This window comes from Meleagris gallopavo, chromosome 25, assembly GCF_905368555.1.
Source record: "Meleagris gallopavo chromosome 25, MGAL_WU_HG_1.1, whole genome shotgun sequence".
NCBI lineage: Eukaryota > Metazoa > Chordata > Aves > Galliformes > Phasianidae > Meleagris > Meleagris gallopavo.
Window position 1 is genome coordinate 1,230,905 of NC_139428.1, and position 22,734 is coordinate 1,253,638.

The 22,734-nt window shown below is 58.5% G+C and overlaps 1 protein-coding gene across 4 annotated transcripts; it reads left to right on the top strand.

The window, feature by feature from the left end:
• On the top strand, nucleotides 1-22,354 carry SCMH1 (Scm polycomb group protein homolog 1). Of its 4 annotated transcripts, none has more exons than XM_085208615.1 (15): nucleotides 1-161; nucleotides 5,507-5,590; nucleotides 6,635-6,703; nucleotides 7,401-7,471; nucleotides 7,748-7,982; nucleotides 10,335-10,423; nucleotides 10,725-10,968; nucleotides 14,722-14,954; nucleotides 15,402-15,528; nucleotides 16,387-16,587; nucleotides 17,099-17,284; nucleotides 18,911-19,042; nucleotides 20,320-20,523; nucleotides 20,771-20,904; nucleotides 21,232-22,354. In XM_085208615.1, exons 2-15 carry the CDS (start codon nucleotides 5,566-5,568, stop codon nucleotides 21,355-21,357), a joined length of 2,076 nt encoding a protein of 691 aa, XP_085064741.1. In that variant the 5' UTR covers nucleotides 1-161; nucleotides 5,507-5,565; the 3' UTR covers nucleotides 21,358-22,354. The 4 variants fall into 4 exon arrangements, with proteins under 4 accessions (XP_085064741.1, XP_085064744.1, XP_085064745.1 ...); XM_085208617.1 differs by lacking the exon at nucleotides 1-161 and adding an exon at nucleotides 246-381; XM_085208618.1 differs by lacking the exon at nucleotides 18,911-19,042.
• Nucleotides 22,355-22,734: the final 380 nt, after the last annotated feature.

Genomic DNA, 22,734 nt, shown 5'->3' on the forward strand with positions numbered 1-22,734 from the left:
CCGGCGCGGCCCGGCAGGGGGCGGCTGAGCGCCGCGCTGTCCCGGCGGCCGCCGCGCTCCCCCCGCGCCGCCCCCCGCCTCACTGCGCAGCGCAAACATGGCGGCGGCGGCGGAGGCGGCGCGGCGCTGAGACGGAGCCCGCAGCGCTCGGGGCCGCGCAGGTGAGGGGCGGCGGGGCGGCGGAGCGGCGGGCCGGGAGGGGCGGGGGCAGCGCGGCCGTTCCGCGGGGCGGGGCGGGCCCGGAGCGCGGCTGTCACGGCGGCCCGCTCTGCACGCTCTGCCCGCCCGCGGCCCTCCCTCCGCTGTGCCGTCGCTCGGCCTGCCGTGCTGCGGAGCTTCGTGCCGCTCCCAGAAAGCCCGCGGGATGCCCGGCCCCGAGAGGTGACGGCGCGGGACGGAGCCGGGAGCGGCACCGCTCCGACGCGGCTGTGTGCCGTGACCCCGCGGGGAGCATCGCGCACTGCTGCACCGGGAAGCGTCGGTCCTCCTCCACAGCCCCTCGGGATCCGCTGCTGGAGGGGAGAGCTGGAGTGGGGTGGGGTTGGGTTGGGTTGGGTTGGGGGTCAGGCAGAGTTCAGGTCGAGGGCCGGGCCGGGTTTGTGCTGAGGGTCAGACAGGTTCGGGTTGGGATTCGGCGCAGGGCTGGGACTTTTCACGCACAGCACAATGTTTAAAAAAAAAAATAACCGCCCTGCCAGGCTGGCCGCTGCCGCACAGCACTCAGGTTTAATAACCCTGCGTTCTTCGAAGCCGCTGCGTGGAACTGCGGCCTCCTGCATGCCGCTGGGATGGCCGTGCTGGGATGGCCGTGCTCAGATGTGCTGCAGAGCATCAACCATCGCAGGGCCTGCAGCCGGCTGCCAGCCCGGCTCCCAGCGGCCAACGCAGAGACCCAGCGCAGGCCCCGGCTTTGATTTTTGCCTCCTTTTCTGTTGACTGTTGTTGTTTATAGCGAGCAGCGGGCGCTGAGTGGCTGCGAGCAGCCATGTGGCAGCTCCTCCTCAGCAGCAGCGGGAAGCCGCTCCCCCGCCGCTCCATGGCTGCACTGCTGGCACGGCCGCAGCCTCTCCTTGTCAGATGCTGCTCGTAGACCTTCGTGCTGTTGGGTAAACCGTGTGATGGGATAATTAAAAGAGAGCAAATGAGCACGAGTGGCACCCGCTGCAAGCCGTAGAGCCGTGCTGGAGCCCAGCCAGCCCCTCTGTGCTGCCTTCCTGCGGCACTATTGGGTAGCGTTGACCTCTGAGTCACCGGCCCAGGAACTCGATGAGTTCTGCAGCGTGCTTGGTGTGTAACTGGGAGATGCTGCTGGGGTGCACAGCGCCGATGTTATCCGTCAGCTGGCTGCTGTCAGCAGCCTGGGCTCGTGTCCTTGCCTTACGTTTAGTTTGCAAGGATCTATAAAACTTGATGTCAGTGCTGGGGCACGGCTTGCCCGGAGAGCAGCTGGAGCGGCCGCTTGGCTCCTGGGTGAGCCTCAGCCCTTCTGCTTCACATTTCTTCTTCCAGGCATCCTCCTGCTGCCCAGGTGCAGCACTCAGCCATCCCTGCTGCTGCGTTCCTCAGGGCTGCACCTTACCCTGCTCGTGCTTTGAGCCTGTTCCTTTCTGTCACACATTCCAGGGCACGTTTTGCTCTCTTCATCTCCACAGCTGAATTTAACCTCTTCAAAGGCTTTTTTCTCACATCCCAAGCTCTGTTGCTGTCCTCATTTTGTACGGGCCTGTTTTATACTCTGCATATCTCTGCCCTTCTCTGCATGCTGCTGCTGACCCGTGCTGTGGTCGGGCTGGGCACAGCAGCACTGCACTGCATGGGGCTCAGTGACCTCGTTCTCAGTAGGTCTGAGTGCTGCTCGGGGACAAAGGAGTGCAGCTCTGGTGTTTGTTTGCATACTGAGCAGTGGGTTTGTGGCAAAGGAGCTGGCAGCACTGTGAGCCCCAGCGTGCTCCGTCTGGAGGAGCTGCTGGCAGCACTCAGTGCTGGGTTCCCAATGGCATTCTGTTTGCATTGGGGCTCTGATCACTTTCCTGCCTTTTGCTTGCTGCAGAAGTTCAGCTTGCGATGAGACAAGCAGGTTTGGAGGCACAAGTTAGACATTTATGTTTAGAAACTTTCCTGATACGATGGCCATGAGAAATGGGGCAAGGTGTGCTGGGGTGGAGCCGCAGCTCCAGCTCCTCTTGCAGGGTTGGTGGCCTCCTCTGTAAGGCAGAAATGTCCAAAAGGAAAACCATCCCCAGCAGCAGGCAGCAGGCTGTCTGTACTTCTGTCCCCAGTCCCGAGCTGGGGTTCCCAGCACTGAGACCTCAGTGAGCTGAAGGAGAGTTCAAGGGATGCAGCATTGGTGACAGGGGACAGTCAGACCGGATGACCTTGGAGGACTTTTCCAGCCTTGGTGATTCGGTGATCCTGTGCCTTCAGGGAGGGGCTGCAGTTGCTGCTGTGCTCCAGCCCTGCCCCATTGCTGGGGGTTACGGTGATGGCTTTGTGGTTTGGCTCGTGTTCCTGCACTCTGGGTTCTCTCTGCCCGCTGTGCTGCTGGCACAGCTTTGCCAACTCTGCTGGCCACGTGTGTTCAGTGCAGCCCGTGTGCCTCACCGCCCTGCAGCCGCTCTGTCATTTCATACTGCTGTCAGCTGGGAGTCTGTGAGTGCTGCTGAGCTCTGCTGGCATTATAAACAGTGCGAGTGCCCAGCACGGAGTTTCATGGCTGGCAGCCAGGCTGGGTGAGAGCACCACGTCTCAGTGAGCTGCTTGGCAGGCTCTGAGCACGCCTCCATCGCTGCAGGACGGCCTGCCGGTTGCTTGTGGCCATGAATTCTGTTTGTATTGGTGTCTGCAGTCTCACAGCGCTGTGCACAGGATGGTGGAAGGCCTCGTGATGCACTGCACGCTCTGCACACCGGGCAGCACTGTTGGTTATGTGAGCAGGAGCGACCAGTCTGCCCCCTCCAGGGGTTCCACTGCTGTGGTCTGCCTTATCACTCCTTCTCTTCTGGTTAGGAGTGCACAGAAGTTCTGCTGAGCACTTGCTGGATCGCTCTGTTTGCAGCGCAGGGTGCGTCGCCTCTCGAGAGGTTTGAGTTCCTTCAGTCGCAGCTGAGCCTGGAGTTCTGCACAGGATAAAAATAGCAGGCGGTAATTAATGCACGTCCTCAGCGAGCCCAGCTCTGCTGCTCTCTCCTGACATGTTGCACTGCTGCAATTTCCTCTCCTCCTCCGAGGGAAGAGATGAATTAATCTCTGCACGGGTAGGAAGGAAAACGAGGAGGTCGGGAGCGGGACGGGAGCAGGGCTGTGCAGTGGGATGGGAGCAGGCTCTCCCTGAAGTTCAGGTACATTCATTTCATTCATTACTGCTACAAAGCTCTCATGCACTTATCCACCACCTGATACTTTTTTTTCCCATATCTCCTATCCTGTAAAGAGCTTTTTTTTTTAACCAGGAGACGCCCCAGCAGAGAGTGAGGCTGATGAAGCACGTTCTGTCACACGGAGCAGTGAGGGCTGTGCTGCAGGCTGCACTCCAGCAATGTCAGCATCCCACAGCACAGAGCTCCCGCTCTCCTGGAGCACCCAGGGAGATGTTCTGGGACATGGCACTATGAGCAGGGTGCTTCTCCCAGCCGCCTCGGGCTGTCCATCGCTCAGGGCTGCTCTTTCCTGCTTGCTTTGCTGGCTTTCTGCTTTTTGTTTTTACTTCTTGAAGCTCTTCCCTCCCCATTTCTCAGCCTGTTCCTGGAATGCACCGCGTGTGTTGGTTTTATTGAAGCTCAGTGGAGCAAGGGCTGCTCCTGGCCGGAGCTGTGGCCCGCCTGCATCTCTCAGTTGTTTTTTGGAGAGAGAAACAAAGCGCTATGGGATCCTGCCAGGCTGTGTTCTTTTCTCCCTTAAGCTGCACTCTCCCCAGGCTGTGTCTCAGGGCTGGGAAGCTCACTGCTCATGGTCACATCATCAGCACACCTCTGCATCATAACGTCTTTCCCAGGAGTGCATTCCTGAACAGTCTGGCGTTTATCAGCCTGCCTCTCACGTGGCAGAAAGATGAAAATTCATCCCAGAGAGACAGAAGAGATGTTGGGAACGGCACAGAATCCTTCTGGTAGAAGAGAAGTCGTGGTTTGCAGCCATTCCATCCCCCCAGGGATCACTGCCCCAGATGGGGAGCTGCCTTTGGCTGTGACAGCACTTCCTTGGCAGCTCCTGGTGTGATCCATGTGGGCTCCGGAGGGGCAGCGAGAAGAGGTGGCTGCGCTGAGCTGCGCTGAGCTGCGCTCCCTTCGTGCTATCCCTTATTTTTATGTTTCTCCTGAGCTCTCTCCTTTTTACTACTAATCAGACTCGGTCTTTTAAATCCTTCTTTGTGTGATAGTTTCGTTGTATGAAAGCTGAACTCGTCTGTATCAGCTCTGTTGATGTGGTTGTGCCCATATCAGAGGTGTGTGCCAAGCGTGGCCCTGTGCGCTCTGAGCTGAGCTTACAGCGCGCCGTGCTCTGCGCTGCTGTGCCAGGGGGAACATTTGTTGCGGCAGGCTTTAAATTTAAACTTGGGGTGTTTCCAATGAATTAAATATGAACATCAATAATGCAGCTGGTAACGTAGCTTCTCTGCAATTAAATGCAGACGCTCTCATTTTGTCTCTGTGCTTCCAGGTTTAGATGCGCTGCGGCATCCATCCCGACTTTGCTTCTGGTAGGAGCTGGGGGGTGGAGAGCTGCTGACAGCGCAGGGGTCTCAGTAGGAGGGGTTTTTTGGAGCTGTGGATGAGGCATTCAGTGTGCCACCAAGCAGTGGTGGATGGGGCAGCATCCCATTGCAGCAGGTTGGTGCCTTTGGAGCTTTTAGGGCAGATCCCGTCGCAGTGGGTCTGTCCTTGGTCTGTCCTTGCTGCTGGGTGACACTGGGGCTGAGGAGCGCCCTGCCCTGCTGTGATCACTGCTTTCAGGTAGAAGCAGATGGAAAAAGTCAGGAAAAAAAGCATTACAAGTTGTAGATGTAGGTGTGTAAACGTAGATGGCTTTTGGATATGGAAAGGAAGAGAAGCTTTGCCCTTCTCTTAAGCACACACAGCCACTCCACTTAGGAGATGAGCAGTAAAGGACTGCCACGTACCTTCTGATTCAGAGCTACAGACAGCTGCTGTTGCCTTTTCCCTGTGGTCTTATTCCAGTCACTAAGCACCCAGGCATTGCTCACTGGAGGCCCTTTGGCTGCACTGCTGTGGGAAGTGGGGCTCTGCCTTCCTCTCCAGCTGCATCCCAGAGCCACACTAGAGCTGTACCCTATGGAGCAGAGCACCGAGCTGCTCCTCTTGTGCCTCCCGTGGGGAGAAGGGCTGCTGGTTTTGGGGCCAGGGCGATCGATCTGCGTTCATCAGGAGGCGTTTGTGCAACGTGGGGTGAAAGCATCGCTGTTCTCCCAGCGGTGCCATCAGTCAGCATTGCAGATGTTCACATGCTCTGCAGCTGGGGGGTTTTCTCATGGCTCTTTCTTTTGTCCTAGGCGTCTTCAGTTACGTAAAGGCGAGTCGCTCCCACAATAAAGACGGCAGCGGTGATAGAATGCGGAAACCAGGGCCCCAGAAAGGTGAGCAGTGCTGCATAGGGCTGAGCAGAGCCACAGCTGGGGGGGCACGGGGGCACAGGGAACGTGTTGTCAGTGCCCCACTAGGAGCAGAGCAGAGTGGAGCAGGAGTGTGCATGGACGTGGCCACTACCAAGGTGCCCTGGCTGGTGCTGGGTCACCAGGATGGTGCACAACCCCTCCTGCAGACCCAGCGAGCCCTGCTGTGCTGTAGCTGTGTGCAGCAGTGTGTGCTGTGCCTGGCTGTGTGCTGTGTCATAACAGTGGGCATGCTGTGCCATGGCTGTGTGCAGCAGCAGCAGCAGGGCTGTACCCATGCCATCTGCTTGTGCTCCCAGCATGCACACACTGCTGCTCCCCCGCTGATGAGGTGTGCAGCCGTGGAGCTGCCTGTCTGTGTGGCTGCAGCCGTACAGTGCTGGCTGCTGCTGGCCCTGCTGCAGAGACAGGTTGCAGGGCTGTGCCATGCAGGCTGCCTGCAGCTGAGCGTGCTGACCTCGGGCTTTGCAGACCCCATTGATTTCCTTCAGTGGTGCTCCATCCATGTGCGTGGCCATCGGGGAGCTCATCTCAGCACTTTGAGCATGGGGGAAGGGAGCAGCAGAGCAGGGTGCATCCTCCACAGCCCTTTGTTCACAGCTGTGCATGCACATGGGGCTCATGGCAGGAGATTGCTACTCTCAGTTTATCTCCTTCCTTTATTTTTCTCAAGCATTTCCTTGGCTTCTCTTACAGTGGTGTTATCCTCTTCCCAGCACTGCTTCTACTTAAATGAAGCATGAGCTGCAGGGCTGGCTGCAGGAGAGCAGGATGGGGCTGGCTGCAAGGCTGGCTGCAGTGTGAGGGCAGCAGGAGTACGTTCTCCTTTTCCTTTTAAAAAACAGTCATCTTTTGGACACGTGAAGACGGATTTGCCAACAGCAACAGTGCTGATTCTGTAGAGCTGTACCCCAGTGCAGTGCTGCTCTTACCAGGGTTGTCACTGCATGTGGGAGGCAGGGATAGCTGTGCCCCTCACTGACACAAGTGCTTTGTTTCTTGTTATAGCCATAGACTGGAAGGATGGTAAGAAGCACAAGTACGGCCGCCCGCCAGAATCCCCCTCCCAGTACCAAGGTAAGAGCTCACGTCCCTTCCTTTCCCTTCCTTTTATTCCTTAGAGCATCATTTCAGGAGGTTGATGCCCCCTCAGGGGCTGAAATGTAGCAATGTAGCCCAAAGCAGGAGAAACTCCATTTACGTTCTGAGCTTCATGCTGACTTCAAATGCGGCAGGATGAGAACATGGCATGAGGGTGCAGAGCTGCACCGCTCACAGCTGCTGCAGTTTGACCTTTGGGTGCCCAGAGTGCTTTGCTTGTGAAGGTGAAGACATCAGAGCACAAAGCTGACGCTCTGCCTGTGAGCACTGCCCATCTGTACCATACTTGGTCTGCTTAAAAGTGCTCCAGGATCAATCCCTGCTCTACTGAGTGTCCAAATGCCATTTTGTGGAGGCACATGGCTGCCTCTGAAACTCACACTGCACCGTGCCGGATCGCGCTGAGCAGTGCTCTTAAGGGACAGCTGTTGGGAGGGCTCCATGCAACCTGTGCTGGGCCGGGGCAGCTGTTCCAAAGGACCCTGAGCATCGGTGGGCTCCGTTCTCCCCATCGCTGCAGCAGTGAGTTTTGTGTGGCCATAAATGCCAGAGGGCCACAGTGAGAGGGCACTGCCTGCGGGCAGCTCCTGTGCCAAGAGCACAGAACTGCCCGCACCGACACTCGGCCTTCCCTCTTCTTGGCTCCTGTTTGAATTCTGTTTTCTCTCCTCAGGTCACTTTACCTGGGAGAAATACCTGAAGGAGACATGTGTTGTCCCAGCGCCCGCCCATTGCTTCAAGCAGGTGAGGGGCTGAGTGAGAACGGGAAACCTGAGGGAGATGGTCTGCAGCCCGGGAGTGCTGTGCTGGGGTGGTCACCTTTTTGGCACGGGAAATGCTTCAAGGTATCAGAGCTTAACAGAAATCAGCACGTGCTGAAGCAAAGGCGAACCTACAGGTTTAGATGCTGCAAATGCTAGCACAGCACCAAAGGGCCGGATGGCGGGGAGCTGCGGGGTGCTCGCAGTGCTCACAGTGCTGGATGTGCTGGCTCTAACGGTCCCCTCTTTCCCTCGGCAGTCCTACACTCCTCCTGCCAACGAGTTCAAGATCAACATGAAACTGGAAGCCCAGGACCCACGGAACACCACATCCACGTGCATTGCCACGGTGGTGGGGCTGACGGGCGCCCGCCTCCGCCTGCGCCTCGACGGCAGCGACAACAAGAACGACTTCTGGAGGCTGGTGGACTCGGCTGAGATCCAACCCATCGGGAACTGTGAGAAGAACGGAGGGATGCTGCAGCCTCCTCTGGGTGAGCTGAGCTTCAGTGAGCACCCGCATCGTCCGTGGGGGGAAGCAGGATTGGTTTTCTCACGTTTCTGTCCCTGGGAAGGAGCCCATCACTGTCACAGCGGTGTCATCCCCCGCAGCTCTGAGTCCTGTGCACACTGTGGAGGTACTTTGGGTTGGAGATGCAGGAGCTGTTGGTGCACAGATGAGCAGCCTGCACTCTTGCAGCTCAAGCACAGGCTCAGCACATGCAGGCCGTACTCGTGCGCTTCCTGAAGCTCTCCCTGTGTGCCTCAGAGGAGAACTGTGTTCTCAGCTGTTTGTTTGGAAAGGTTCCAGGGCCACTTACATCTCCTGGAGGGCACCTGGAGAAGCAAAGGAACTGCAGAGCCCAGCAGTGCTGGAGGCAGAGCAGCTTTGATGGCCTTGCCTGGGCGTTGCCTGTACACAACCAAGACAAGTCCAGGTTCTCCCTCCTTGGGCTGTGTTGGTGGCAATGCCACAGCCTGGCTGCAGAGCCTTGCTGTGCTCACAGCACGTCCCCAGTGCTCCCCCTCCAAGCAGAGCTCTGCACCAGCATCCATAGAGGTACTGTGCTGGGGAGCTTGAAATTCTTGTGCACAGCACGGTCATGAGAGCTGTTAGGGCTCAGGCACCCACGCCATCACTGCTGGCCCTGCCACTCACTGCAAGAGCATTTCCACTTTCATTTTTGTTCCCAGGTGACTCAGCAGCTATAGCAGGTTGGCTGGGGTCTGTCTGACGGGGAACATGATGGCTGGAATCTGTCCAATGGGGGAACGATGGCTGGAAGTGCTTCCAGTGATTTAAGTGCTATTTAGAATGAAGGGATACTTGCAATATTCCATCTCTTGGTGCTCATTGTACTCATCTGCAGCTTGATGAATAACCGGGATAGCTGCTCTCTGCTTCCAGCCCCATCTTGCTTACACAAATTTCCTGATGCTGGCCCAACAACGGGCTGATTTCCCATTTTTCCTAACGAAGCACAAAGATTAACGTGCTTTTAACCATGGTCTAGTTTGGTCTGGTGGTTGGCGAGCCTGCACATAGCAGGGGGGTTGAAACCAGATGATGTTTGAGGTCCTTCCAACCCAGGCCATTCTGTGATTCTGTGATTCTTTTGCATTCTGCTGCCGGTTGCTGTTGCAGCATCTCCTCAAAACCCTCTCAGGGTTCCCAGATAAAATCAAGCCCATCTATAGCGATGGAAGAAACCTTCAGTGGACAACCTTGAGTTAGTGGGATTTGGGTTTCTGGTTTCCCTGGAGCATCGTTTGTGAGCTGTGCTGGAAGCACAGTGGCCCCAAGTGCACATCTGGCCCACCTGCCATGCAGCGTGGCGTGCACGACGCTCACATCACACCTTCCCTTCGTGTTTGCCACGGGTGGAGCCTGCTGTGAGCCTTAAAGCTGCCGTGCTCTGTGTTGCCTCCTCATGTGCTGTTGTGTGCTTGCAGCCCTGGCCCAGGTGGAGCTCAGAGCTCCAGCACCGCCAGCCCTGCTCCTGCTCAGTTCCTGCTCTGCCTGCTTTGAGTTTTGCCAGCAGATGGCAATGAAAGTAATCGAGCTGCAGAGCAAAAGTCATTTCTGACCGTGCCGAAGGAGGTCAGTGTGCTGTGTGCAGCTCTGTGCTGTGCCCCGCCGCTGGTCCCAGCAGGAGTGATGCTCTTGTGCCTAGCAAAAGCTCTCAGCAGAGCACTGTTCTTCCTGCCTGCAGGGTGTGTGAGCCTGCAGCTCATGGCATGGCATTCCTGCACTCTTGTAGCACTGTGTGCACACACCGTTGCTCCCTTTCCTTGCACACTTGGTGTAAGAGGTCCCTGAGGTTTGTCCCTGAGGTTTGTGGCAGCTGCTGTGGGTCCCATGGGGGTGGCGAAGGGTCTGTGGGGTGTGCCAGGAGGTGTGTGCTGCATGGCATCAGGAGGCTGTTGTGCACACACTGCAGATCTGTGTTGGCTTCAGGGGGACGCTGTGTGCAGGGGCTCCTTTGTGCCAGATCCTGCTGTGCTTCTCATGATTCATTTCTGCTTTCTCTTCGATCTGAACTTCCTTTTTTTTAATTATTTCTTTGTGTGTGTGTGTGTGTGTGCCTTTTCAAACAACAGAGCACTTTGGGTTCTGGCAGCTCTGGACTGAGTGCCCTCAGCATTCTTAGGGTGCTCCAGCAGTGAGGGACGCAGGAGGAGCAGTGCTGAGCACCAGGCACAGCCGTTGTGCACTCATACACTCAGGTCTCAGGGATTTGCAGTTTCCTTCTCACTGATTTCTCCTCTCTGTGTCAGAGCAGCTGTTTGTGGCTGCAGCCTGGGATCTCAGTCTGACAGTGCCCATCTCTGCTCCCTCCCCGCAGGCTTCCGGCTGAACGCCTCCTCCTGGCCCATGTTCCTCCTGAAGACTCTGAATGGAGCAGAGATGGCTCCCATCCGGATTTTTCACAAGGTACTTGGCTGTTTGGGAGCACATCCCCCTCCTGCATGGGGGACAAGCACACTACCAGCATTGCCATGTGCTGCTCCCCCTGGCAGCTCCGTGCCGCCGCTGCTGGCTCAGGGTAGGGCTCAGTGCTTACACAGCACCATGTGGGCTGTGCCCAGCAGCCTGGGGATGCAAGCTAGGCAGCTCACAGGGCTCACACCACCCCATCTGCTCCATCTGCTCATGGAGGTGAGTGGCGATGGAGGGGCAGCCCTGCTCCAGGTGGGCACCGCCGCTCTCTGAGCTCATTTTCCTTTTCTCATAGGAACCACCATCTCCATCCCAAAACTTCTTCAAGACAGGTATGAAGCTGGAGGCGGTGGACAGGAAGAACCCTCACTTCATCTGCCCGGCCACCATAGGGGAGGTGAGAGGTTCTGAGGTCCTCATAACATTTGATGGCTGGAGAGGTGCCTTCGATTACTGGTGCCGATATGATTCCCGGGACATCTTTCCCGTAGGCTGGTGCTCGCTGACTGGAGATAATCTGCAGCCCCCTGGAACAAAAGGTAAGGCCGCCTCATTGCCTAGCACTCTTGCACTTGAGGATGCAATAAGGGAACCATGAACATTACTGATTTTATGCCGTGGGGCTGCTCCTGTTTGCACTCCTGGTGGTTATCCTGGCGTGCCTTGTGCCGTAGTCTCTGTGAACATGAAAAAGCACAGGCATGAGCAGGAGCGAAACGTGAATGTTGTGTGATGCTCCTGAAAAGGCCTTCGTGTGTGCTCTGCTGTTGCTGAACTCACCTTTCCTCAGGGAGTCTGAGCAGCTCCAGCTTTCACTGCTCTTAACCGGGGTGGAGAAGCAAACTGCTCTGGGGTCATGGGCAGCAGTGGAGCGAGAATCCAGAGAGCCCCTCTCCATTATGAACAGAGCAGAAAATCGATTCTGAGGGTCAACCTAAAGAAGGAGGGTTGCGGCTCACTTACTTAAAAGTCACATCTGGAGAGGGTGAGAAAGAGAGATGTGTGGCTCAGGGCACAGCAGACTGGAGAGGGAAACAGTGGCTGTGATAAGAAGGAAGAGATGAGGGTGGGTTAATGGCTGTCGGTTCTGGGCAGTGTCCTGGCAGGAGTGGGTGGGGAGGAAACCTCCCATTACCAGAGCACAGCCTTGCAGAGAGGAAATGTCTGCTGCTGGAATGGCATCCTTAGCTCTGCTTGTGCACACGGAGCACATTGCTGCTGAGGGGCAGGGAGGTGCTGCAGCCTTCCCTGCAGTGTGACCCCCCTGCTGCAGCACTCTGATGGTGGGCAGTGGTGTAGCACAGCGTGCTGGTCTGGGCACAGCGCTCAGGGCAGCCTCCATCTCTCAGCACCCTCGCTGCCCTGGGATGTGTTTGTTAAGTGCTCCGTGTCTGCAGGTGGAGCTGATGCTCAGGCACCAGGCTTTCCACTTAACGTGATGCAGCATTTCTGGTTGCTGCTGCTTGGTTTCTCTCCCTCCTGCAGAGATGCTCGCTGGGAACGCAGGCGAGCGCTGCTCTCAGTGCTGGGATCAGTGCCCTGCTGTGGGTCCGTGGCTTGGTGCGTGCAGCAGAACTCCTGTTTGGGAGCTGATGTCACACCAGCATCATAGCTGCACTTTCTTTTGTGGTCTACCTTGAAGTTTTCTCGTAACCTGCAGAGTTGCAGTGCTGACTGGGCTGGGAGTGCTGCTCCCTCCCTAACACCATGGTGTAGAAGACAGAGTCCTGTGCTGCTCGATTCTCTCCTGCAGTTCAGACTGCTGCTGCTGAGGAAGCGAGCCATGCAGCCCAGGTGTGCAGTGCTGGCTCCAGGTGCTTCGGGAGCCCTGCATTTGCTCCATCCGCAGAGCATCCAGAGCTGTGTTCTGTTTGCACCCCATGTTTTGGAAGGAGGAGGAAAGTGCTTTGAGCCCAGGCTGCTTCCTGAGCCCAGCTGTGGCACTCAGGGAAGTGCTTGGTGCTTGGTGCTGAGAATCCAGCCCTGCTCACTGCACAGAGCACAGTTCTCTTGATCCTGGTATTTTTATAACTTCTGAACGGCTTTAAGAAGAACAGATGGAACAAAGCACACCCACCCACCGGTCTGCTGGCTTCTTCTGCTCCGAGATATCAGAAGTGCCCAGCTGATGTTTCACCAGGAAGCCAAGGCTCAAAATGCACTTCAAACAAGAGCAGAATGAGCAGAAACTGCAGGAATGCCCCAGAGTGGCCTGAGCACCACGGGAGTGTTTTGATTTGACCTGGGGGGTCAGAGTGACTGGGGATCACACTGCATTGTGCTTGGGGTGAGGGGGCAGGGGGTGCAGTGTGGGGGAGACCTGCTGTGAAAGTGACTGCGGACAGGTGCAGTGTTTTCTTATCCCTTGCATTGGAACCATGTGCCCTGGTGGGCTCGGTGCTCATGGGTTGGGTTGGAACTGGACTGCTGGCTGCTGCAGGGCTGGGCCCAGGTGCTGTGAGCTCCTGCGGAGCACAAGCTGGGGCTGCCAGCACTGAGAGCTCCTTGCAGGGCTGCAGGCACAGTCGGCTGCAGGCTGCTGCAAACCAGTGCTGCTCCCACACTGAGAAGGATGCACTCTGCAAAGCAAATAACAACAAAACACACGTTGAGTTTGCTGGGAGCAGGAGGGGAGCTGGCAGGGGAAGGGGATGCAGAGACGGTGCTGCTGGCAGCAGGAGGTGTTCGTGGGGGCTGCAGGCTGTTGGGGGAGGGGGAGGCTGATGGGCAGCTCTGGGAGATGCCCGCTTGGCACTGCCTTGTCCCGTACCCAAACACTTTGCCTTTGTGTTGTGACAAAAAGGACACGTGGCTCAGCTCGCCCATTGCTTTCCTATGGAAGGGGGTTGGCTCGGCGGGCGGGGTTGGGTGGGTGGTCGTGTCTGGGGTGGTCCTGTGTGCACGTGGAGGTGGTGCTGAGTGCCATCCCCAGGGCTCTGCCTGGGAGCAGTGCTCTGCCAGCCCAGGGGACTGTGGGGTCCCTTCCAACCTAACCGAGCTGTGATTCTGTGATGTTACGGTGCTGCCTGGCGGGTGCAAAGCACTTAATTTCTCTCCTGTACCCAGAAGAAATGGGGAGCCGGGTTTTGGAGTTAAGCAGATCTGCTGCTCAGCAGAATGCCTGCACTGGTGACAAGCATTTGGACATCCCCACTCAGCACAGTGCTCTGTGCCTGGTGCCCAGCTGGTCTCTCATCTCACTGGCTTGTTGCTGTGCTGTCCCCCAGGGTGCTGGGGTGAATTCTGCTCTTCTGCTGTGCGGCCATCCGGCGTGTTGAGCCACTCGTGGCCCTTCACCCTGTGCCGTTGGTTCTGCCGTTCTGTGACACGTGAAAAGTCCCTTCAGCTGTGTGCTCAGCCGGAGTGGTGCACTGGGACCTCTCAAACATCAGCTCTGAGCAAAGGGCTTCTGCCTGTGCTGGTGCCCAAAGGAGCACCCACAGAGCTGTGCTCTGCTGGGCTTTGCAGCCCGCCAACAAGGAGCTTTGTGTGGATGCTTCTGCTGTGACATCCAGCGTGCTCACCTCACTGTTCTCCACAGCTGTGCCTCTCCCCAGCTCCTGGGGGCTGCACTGATGCCCTCTGAGCTCCTCCTGCTGTGTGGGCACTGCAGGGCCCTGCTCTGTGTCGGTGGGGAGGAGCGCTTTGCTCCACTCACTGCTTTGTGTCTGGCAGCAGCAGGGCCTCCCAGTGCCCTGCTACCCCTGGAGCTGCCCGGGGCTGCTGCCATTCCTTCCATCCCTCGTTCTGTGAGGAGAGCTGTTTGTCCCCATCTCTTTGACACCGTGCTCACCGCCTGGCAGCCCTCTCCTCGTCCCGTGGCTCTCAACCTGTGTGAAAACTTTGCAGCTGCTCTGCAGAGCCCTCAGTTGTGGAGTGGCTCTGTCGGGCACACTGGAGCCAGCGCATGCCGTCCTGCTTCTTCTACTCATCCCTTTGGTGTTTAAAGGCTGTGCCAGGGTTCCCCTCACTCTGCCAGCAGCCCGACGCCTCCTCCTGGCACGCTCGTGTTGAGCACACAGCCAGGCTCCCAGCTCCGTGCACTGCCAGAGGTGTCCATGTGTGTCTTGCAGTGCAGCAGGTGTTGCTGCTGTCTCCTTGCAGCGGCAGTCGGAGCAGAAGGGCTGTCCTGCACCACCAGCCCCAGAGGGGCTCAGGGAAGGACTGAGCGGTGCCGGGGGCTGCGGCCGCTCCAGGATTTTTCCAAATGAACACTGTTTGAAGATGGAGGCTGCTCTTGTTTTCATCCTCGCCTGATTTAATTACATTTGCTTTCTCTCTTTTTATTTCAGTTGTGATTCCAAAGAGCCCTTTACCTGCCTCCGAAGTAAACTCGGAGAAGCCTAGCATGCACAGTAGCACAAAGACTGTTTTGGGGCATCAACAAGGGCAAGGGCGTCGCAAAGCAGGGAAGAAGCGTGGTCGAACGACCAAAGCGCTCATCCACCAGCCCATGCCTGCGCCCTCCAAATCAGTGGAGCCTTTGAAATTCCCCAGAAAGAGAGGCCCCAAGCCTGGCAGTAAGGTAAAAGCTGGTGCTGACGCAGGCGGGTGCAAGGCAGTGCTGCATGCGTGTGTCTGTGCACGTCTGTCGGCAGCGGTAGGAGAGCAGAGGGGAGCGCGGGGCTGGGAGCACCTCGGAGCTGCCGTGCCCTCCGGGGCCTCCCCACGGAAAAGCCGTGGCTCCTGAGCCCTGTTGGCCGTGGGGTAGCACGGCTCGGGCTGCAGTCATGGCAGGGCAGCCTGGCACAGGGCTGGCTCTCTGCCCGTGGTGCAGGGCTGGCAGATCTGGGGCTCGTCTCTCGTGTGTGGGGCAGACAGGTGTTGAGTGCGTAGATTCTCGAGGCTCCCCGTCGTCACCGCGCCGCGTCCTGTGGTGCCTTGTCTGTTGGATGCACAGCAGCATGTAGCGATCGTGGGTGGTGGAGGAGAGTGGGGGTAAAAGGAGAAATATCCTCCTCTTTTTCTGCAGAGGAAACCTAGGACATTGCTGAGCCCAGCACCCACCTCTCCAACCACCAGTACCCCTGAACCCGACACAAGCACTGTGCCCCAGGACGCTGCTACAGTCCCCAGCTCTGCCATGCAGGCTCCCACAGGTAAGGCTCTCGGGCCGCATCCCTGAAAGATTGCACACATGGGACTGCAGCCATCAGGACGCCGCAGGGCACTCCTACTTCTTTGTGAGCGCGTGCGCCGGCAGCAGGAGCAGAGGTGGCCCAGCTCTGCGTAGGGAGGACGGGAGAGACGCATGAGCTCAGCTCAGCCTTTCCTCTGCCCTCATCCATATCGGAGATGTGCAGCGGCTGTGGGTCTGTCTGACGGGCACGGGGGTGCCAGTCCCTGAGCTGCCCCCTGCTTGGCCGTGACCACAGAGCCCTGCAGGGCCTGCACAGCCTCAGGACAGTGGGCTGCAGAACCAGACCTGCTGAGCAGCAGGGCTGCGCTCGGGGCAGGGTTTTGGGGTACGTAGGGACAGGAGGGAGCGGAGCAGTGGGAGCTCTGTGCAGCTGGGTGGTAAAGCTGGGTAAGAACTCAGCGCCGGTCCTCATGCGTTTGAGCAGTGGATGTGAGTAGGGCCCTTTGTTTCCCCAGAGCAAAAGCAGCTCATTCTCAGGCACCTGAAGCATCCCGCTCCCCTGGAGCTCGGGCTGCATCCCTGTGCTTGCTGTGCGTGGTGCAGCCGTGCTGCCTGGCTGAAGCAGGCTGCTGAAAGCTGGGGAGCAGCCCCAGGAGGAGTGGCAGCAGCAGCAGAAACACCTGCAGGAACACTCCAGAGTGGTTCCCCAAAGCGAGACTGCTGCCAGCTCATGGGCAGTGACTGTGCTGGATTCACGCACGTTTTGGAAGCACTTTGACAGTCTTTGAAACCCAGGCATCCCTCGGGTTGGATGTTAGGCATCTTTCCTGTGCGTTCTTGAGTGGGTTAATAGCAAACACGTTTCTCATCTTGGCAGTTTGCATTTACTTGAACAAGAATGGCAGCGCTGGGCCCCACTTAGACAAGAAGAAAATTCAGCGGCTGCCGGACCACTTTGGACCAGCTCGAGCCTCTGTTGTCCTGCAGCAAGCAGTGCAGGCCTGCATCGATTGTGCTTACCATCAGAAAACAGTCTTCTCTTTCTTAAAACAAGGCCACGGGGGAGAGGTCATCTCAGGTGAGAACTGGCCTGCAGCACTTTGCCTTCGGAGATGTTGTGGCAAGAATCTGCTCACTGGAAGATGAAGCTTGGCACAGTCCCGGGCCAGGAGCAGACAGAAGATTTCTGTCTTCTCTTCCTTGCTGAGCAGCTGGTGCAGGGCAGGGGCATGTCCTTGGGGAGCAGGCATCACCTCCATCCCAGCACTGCTGGGCCCCAGGAGAGGATGGCACAGCATGGGTGGGCGCTCCGCAGTTCCCAGTGGAAGGAAGAGCCGTGCCATGAAGTCTCTATTCCCCAAGCCCTGGTTTTTAATGCTCCCCAAGCCCCTGCTGAGCTGGCCATGGGAGCGCAGCCCCCCCGGATGGCCATTCCTCCCCCCATCCCACAGCCCCACTCCCACAGCCCATCTGAGCCATGCTGGTGGCTCTGGTGCAGAGCGGCGATGCGGAGATGCAGCAGCTGATGGTGCGGCCGCCTGCCCTTGCCAGGGCCTTACGTGTTGGGCTCTGTTTGTTTCTGTCTCCAGCTGTGTTTGATCGGGAACAGCACACTCTGAACCTGCCCGCAGTAAACAGTATCACCTACGTCCTCCGCTTCCTGGAGAAGCTGTGCCACAACCTCCGCAGTGACAACCTCTTTGGGAACCAGCCTTTCTCCCAGCACAGCCACGCGCCGCGCTCACACGAGTACGACCACGACAGGTATCTACCAGGTAGGAGCTGGGGCGGGGGTGGCACCGGGGGGACCCCAGGTCCCGTACCCAGCTTTCCCCATCGCTCGGGAGGCGGCAGTGCGTTCTGCAGCGACGCCGTGCTGCTGCCTGCAGCTCAGGGTGCCACTGCCTGCAGCTCACGGTGCCGTGCCGGACTGGGGGTACGTGGGTGAGCAGCAAGCACAGCTCAGCACTGAGCTCTGCAGGGAGCAGGTGCTCCAATGTCTTTCTGAGGCGCCCAAATGCAGTGGTTTCGGGTGAGGGCGAGGGTCGTTCCGTCGTTTGTAGAGGTTGTGTGAAGATGAGGACGTGCTGAAGTCAGGCTGAGCGCGAGAGCTGCTGCTGTGTCACCTCCCACCCTGTGTGCCGCCGTGGGGCCGAGCAGGAGTGGGTCAGTGGGTCAGGGAGCAGTGGAGCTGCCAGCAAGCAGAGCTGATGGCTGCTGGTAGGAGCAGGGCTGGTGTGCAGCGCTATGCACGGGTCAGTGTGAAAGCAAGGGCAGGAGGAATGCCAGGACCACTGTGCGTGGACACCACTGTTACCTAGAAGCTCTGCTGCACAGCAGCCAGGGCGGTTCCTAGCCTGCATCTGCTCTTGGCAGCTTGGTAACCACGTCGTCTCGTCTCAAGCAACGCTCGGGGCCGCTGTGTTCCTGCACAGCCACTGCCATTGCTGTGTCTGCAGCCCCAGCAGCGTGCCCTGCGCCTTCTGTGTCTGCGTTGGCTCTGGTGCTCAGCTCCTCATTTCTCTCTGAGCAGGCGCTGTCCTGCCTGACCCAGCCTGGGAAGGCAGCAGCAGGTCTCTGTAAGTGCGTGCCACACACAAAGGCACCGAGCGATGCTGTTCTGCAGTGGTGTGCAGGTTTGTTGGTGGGTGCTGCACAGCACTGCTCAGCACTGCTCTGTCAGTGGAGCAGCACAGTGCTCCCACTGTGCCCCATGTGTGCCTGCTGCCTGCACAGCTGTGAGGGCACAGCTCACAGCACTGCGCCCTGCAGCCCACACTGCAGCGTCCTGTGGGGTGGGGGCTGGGCTGAGCCCCCTCAGAGCTGCCTGCTGCTGCTCCTCGCCTGCCCAGCGAGCGCCTGTGTCCATCGTACCCGGGGTCCTCCTGCCTGATCTCCCCCGCTGCTGGAGGCTCTTCATAGGGTTAAGGCATCTGTTGCACTGAGGGTGTTTTGCTTCTGTTGTGTTCTACTCTATCCATCCCCTCATCACCTCCATCCCTCCTTTGTTGACTGTAACGCATCTCCTGCCGGGCAAGCACCCGTCCTCTCTGCCACCGTCCTTTATGCCACTGTGTGGTGCCAGCCCTGCGCAGCTGGCCACCATGGGGTGACTGACTGGAACCTGCAGAGTACTGCTGGATGGCCTGGGGCACTGAGAGGGAGAGGTGGGACGGGGCTGAGCTGAGCAAAGGTGGCACTTGGGGTGAAGATGGCAAAAAGCACTGTGACCCCTGGTGAGCTTTGGCCCCGCGCTTTCCATCTCTAGAACTCACGGAGCGAAATGCAGAGTGCTGTGTGGGCTGGCTGCAACTTGGGGGGTGGTGGGGCACATGGATGCCTGTGGCACAGCCTGCCTTGCTTCCCAGCAGCTCTGAACAGAGCTTGTTCTCTTTCCCTAGACAGAAGCAGTTCGTTAGACGGCACTCTGCAGGGACCAGGCCGGGGTACAAAGCGTTATTGCCAAGATTCCCCTCCGTACAGTGCTCCTCTCTCCCCCAAGTTACCAAAGAATGACCGTCACCCACTGGAAGGTGAGCACAGCATCTCTTCCCAGCGCTGCAGGCACAGAGCTGGGAACAAGAGGGTAGCAGGAGGGGTGCTGCTGGCATGGGAGCTGCATGGAAAGGGACAGAGGAACCCCCACATCAGGGTAAATGGAACATAGCGGGGGTCCTTCCCACCTTGAGAGCTGGCAGCCAGGAGCACTACAACGGGGCAGTTAACCCACATCTGGGTGCCGTTGCTGTGTCACTGCTCCTAATGCAGCCCCATTGCTTCAGTCTGTCTGCCTCTGAGGTTTGCTGCGGCGCTGTGTGCGGGGCTGGTTGTGCACAGGTTGGTTGTGCAGTGCAGCCTCGTGGCTGGGAGCTGCCCTTCCCCTCACGGTCCTGGCAGCCACGCTGAGCCGTGTGCTGTCCCTCCTTGTTGCACCTCCCAAAGCAGCTGCAGTTGTTGGTGTTGGGAGAAGTGGGAGTTTGGCTCGTGCTGGGGATCCATACAGCCTCGCACTGCTCCTTCAGCACACCACTGTAATGTGTGGGAGTGTGACCACGTCAACACAGTGACTCTGTGTTCATTGCTGGACTGGAGGCGTTCTGAGGGTGAGCTTCGTACCCATAGCGCTGCACCACTGCAGCCCTGCGTGGCCACTGTCCCTGCTATGGGGGTGGCAGGGCCTGGCTGCAGCATGGCAGCCTCATAGAGCCCAAATGGATACTTGGGTGACAGAGGGAATGACTTCACCTCTGCTCACGGCATTGTTTGTGGCGTGGCACAGTGCTGTGCAGCTGATGGGGTGCAGCCACGAGCAGCAGCAGCGCAGGCAGAGGGGCTCCTGGTGCACAGAATGCCCCATGTGTGGTTGGCGTATGGACACTGCTCACTGTGACACAGGGCACCATGCACTGCCGGGACTTGCTGGGGATTCTTTGACATAGAAACTGCATCTCAGAGGGCAGCTCATGCAGCACTGGGTCTGCCTGGGGGTTGGGTCATGTGTGCTGTAGTAAATGCACAACTGCGCTCCTCGTGTCCTCCTTTGTGCAGAGAGTTGAGCAGCACTGCCTGGTATCCTGCAGGTCCGTGCCATGTGCTGCCCTGCAGCCCCACAATCTGCACAGCTGCCCCCTCTGGGAGCACTGGCAGGACGCTGGGCTGCAGGCAGGTCAGCAGAGTGGCCGCTGCGTGAGTCTGGCTGCGGGGCAGCCCTGGCTGTGGGGTACTGGGCCCAGAGCTGGCCGTGCTGCTCGCTGCCCTCAAGGTGGAACAGGATGGCCACACGCACTGACTGCAGTGTGTGGCATTCCAGGTGAAACCTTCGTGCTGGGAGACGGCCCTCCTGGGCCCCTGGAGCCTCGCATGGACCCCATGGACTCCGCCCTGAACGCCGTCAATGCCTCCGGTCACAGCCGAAGCTCCAGGGAGTTCCGCCTGCAGGGATACCGGCACCTGCACCAGCCCTGCAGCCTCAGCCAGGGCAGCACCTCCACGCTAGGCAGGCTCGGCTCCACGGGTAGGAGCACGTGGGGGCACTGATGGGCACAGGCTGGGGGAGGGAGCGCTAGGCAGTGCCAGAGCTGGGATCCATCTGGGGGGCTGCAATGTGTGCTTTGTCCATTTGGGCCCTTGCTTCAGGCAGGTGGGGAACAGGAATGCATGACTGCAGGTGCTGCTGCATGCATGTGGGTAACGCTGCTCTGTGCACGTGGGGTAATGGTGCTGCATGCACGTGCTTAACTCTGCCACGTGCTGTGCCCCAGGCTCCGAGCGGTACCGCGATGGCACACGGCTCAGCAGCCGCGACCCCTCGTGCTGGACGGTGGAGGAGGTGATGCAGTTCATCCGGGAGGCAGACCCACAGCTGGGACCCCACGCTGATCTCTTCCGGAAGCACGTGAGTGTGTCTGTGTCTGTAGCGGGGCAGGAAGGGCAGAGCAGGGATGGCAGGGTAGGGCACAGCCCAGCCTGAGCCCTGGTGCTCTTTGTGTGCGTGGGGAGCTCAGCTCACGGCAGCACTGAACCACACAGAGCTCTTCCTCTTGGAATCCTAAAATTCACTTCGTTGCAAATTTCTTCCAGCAAGAAGCACATTGCAAGTACAGCTTCCAGAGTGCCCTGCTCTGAAGCTCCTGTAGGACTGTCCTTGTGCCAGTGGCAGTGGGGGCTGGGATGGTGCTGGGTTGCTCGGCTCTGATGACTCTGCATTTCCTCATCCCGACAGGAGATCGACGGAAAGGCGCTGCTGCTGCTGCGCAGCGACATGATGATGAAGTACATGGGGCTGAAGCTGGGCCCGGCGCTGAAGCTCACTTATCACATCGACAAGCTGAAGCAAGGCAAGTTCTGAGGACGCTCAGCAGGACGGCCCCCGCGCTCACCTGCAGTCCGTCCACACGCACCCACCCACGCCACCGCCGCAGCCCGGCTGCAGGGATGCACCACGCAGAGCCCTGAGCCCCTCCTGCCCCCCTGGATCCTTGGCCACGTGGAATAGGGTGGGTGTCCATCCCCAGCCCCCAGCACTGCCTGTCTTCCACGCCAGCACGGAGCGGCTCAGCACCGGCCCCCCCTGGGGGTCTTCCATATTTATTTGGGACTGGGGAGGCCCAGGGGATGGAGCGAGCTTGGGGGCGGAGGAGCAGAGCTGGGCACCGTGGGACTCATCAGCCCTTCTCTCCCCCTCGCATTTTTTATGATGAGGAGTTGTCCATTGAAAACTGACTTTTTTTGTACCTGATGTTGAACTCACAGCTCCTGGGGATTTATAGCTGGAGGGGCAGAGCCCATCTCCCCGCAGCCGTCCTGCTCCCTGCAGCTCCTTCCCAGCTGGGCAGGGGGCTCTGTCTGATGTATTTATTTGCGATGGCACTCGGGCTCTGAGCTGCGGGCCGGGGACTGCGGGGTCCATCCCTGTACATCCCCATGCAGCAGCAGGCAGGACCACCAGGCAGAGCCCCTGCGCTGCCCCGAGAGCAGCCAGGGAGCTCCCCTGAGCTGCTTCATCCCTGGGTTACCCACAGTGCTGCCCCCCACTGCAACAGGGGGAGACCGGAGGGAGGAGGGGGGCAGGCTTACCCCTAAGGGGAAAGTTGCAAAAAAAAAAAAAAAAAAAAAAGGCAAAAAAAAAGGCAAAACCTCCCAAAGTGACAGAAAGGCTTTCGTCATACAGCACTGCCAGCACTGCGCTCCCTGCTCACAGGGGGGGTCCCACAGATGGGGGTCCTGCACCCCCACCCGTACCTGCGCCGCTCCCGCTGCAGCCAGGCCCCCACATGGGCTCAGCCCGTGTTTTCCTCTGCACTTATTTTACGTCAATTTGTTTATAAATAAAAGAATAATGCAGAGCTGCTTTGTGTGCAGGCAGGAGGGGAGCAGGGGGAGAGGAGACACTGCTGTCGGGAACTTCCTTTCTCTTCCGTGGCCACAGAGCAGAGGGTGCAGTGCTCACATTGCAGCAAGAGGCAGGAAAAGAAAGGAGAGCACAGCTGCTGCCCCAGGAGTGCAGAGCAGAGCTGGGGGCACCCTTCGGTCGCAGTGCACTCTCCTGGCAGCTGTAATTTGTGTGCTTTCTGTGCTAACGGCATCCCCCCAGGAAAGAAGAGAAGATTCCCCCCGTACCCAAATCTCACTCTTGTACCTTAAGGATGGAGCTCTCTGTGCTATGCTGAACTTTTTTCCCATTATGATTCAGCATCAACGCCGAAGTACAAAAGAAGAGCTGAGG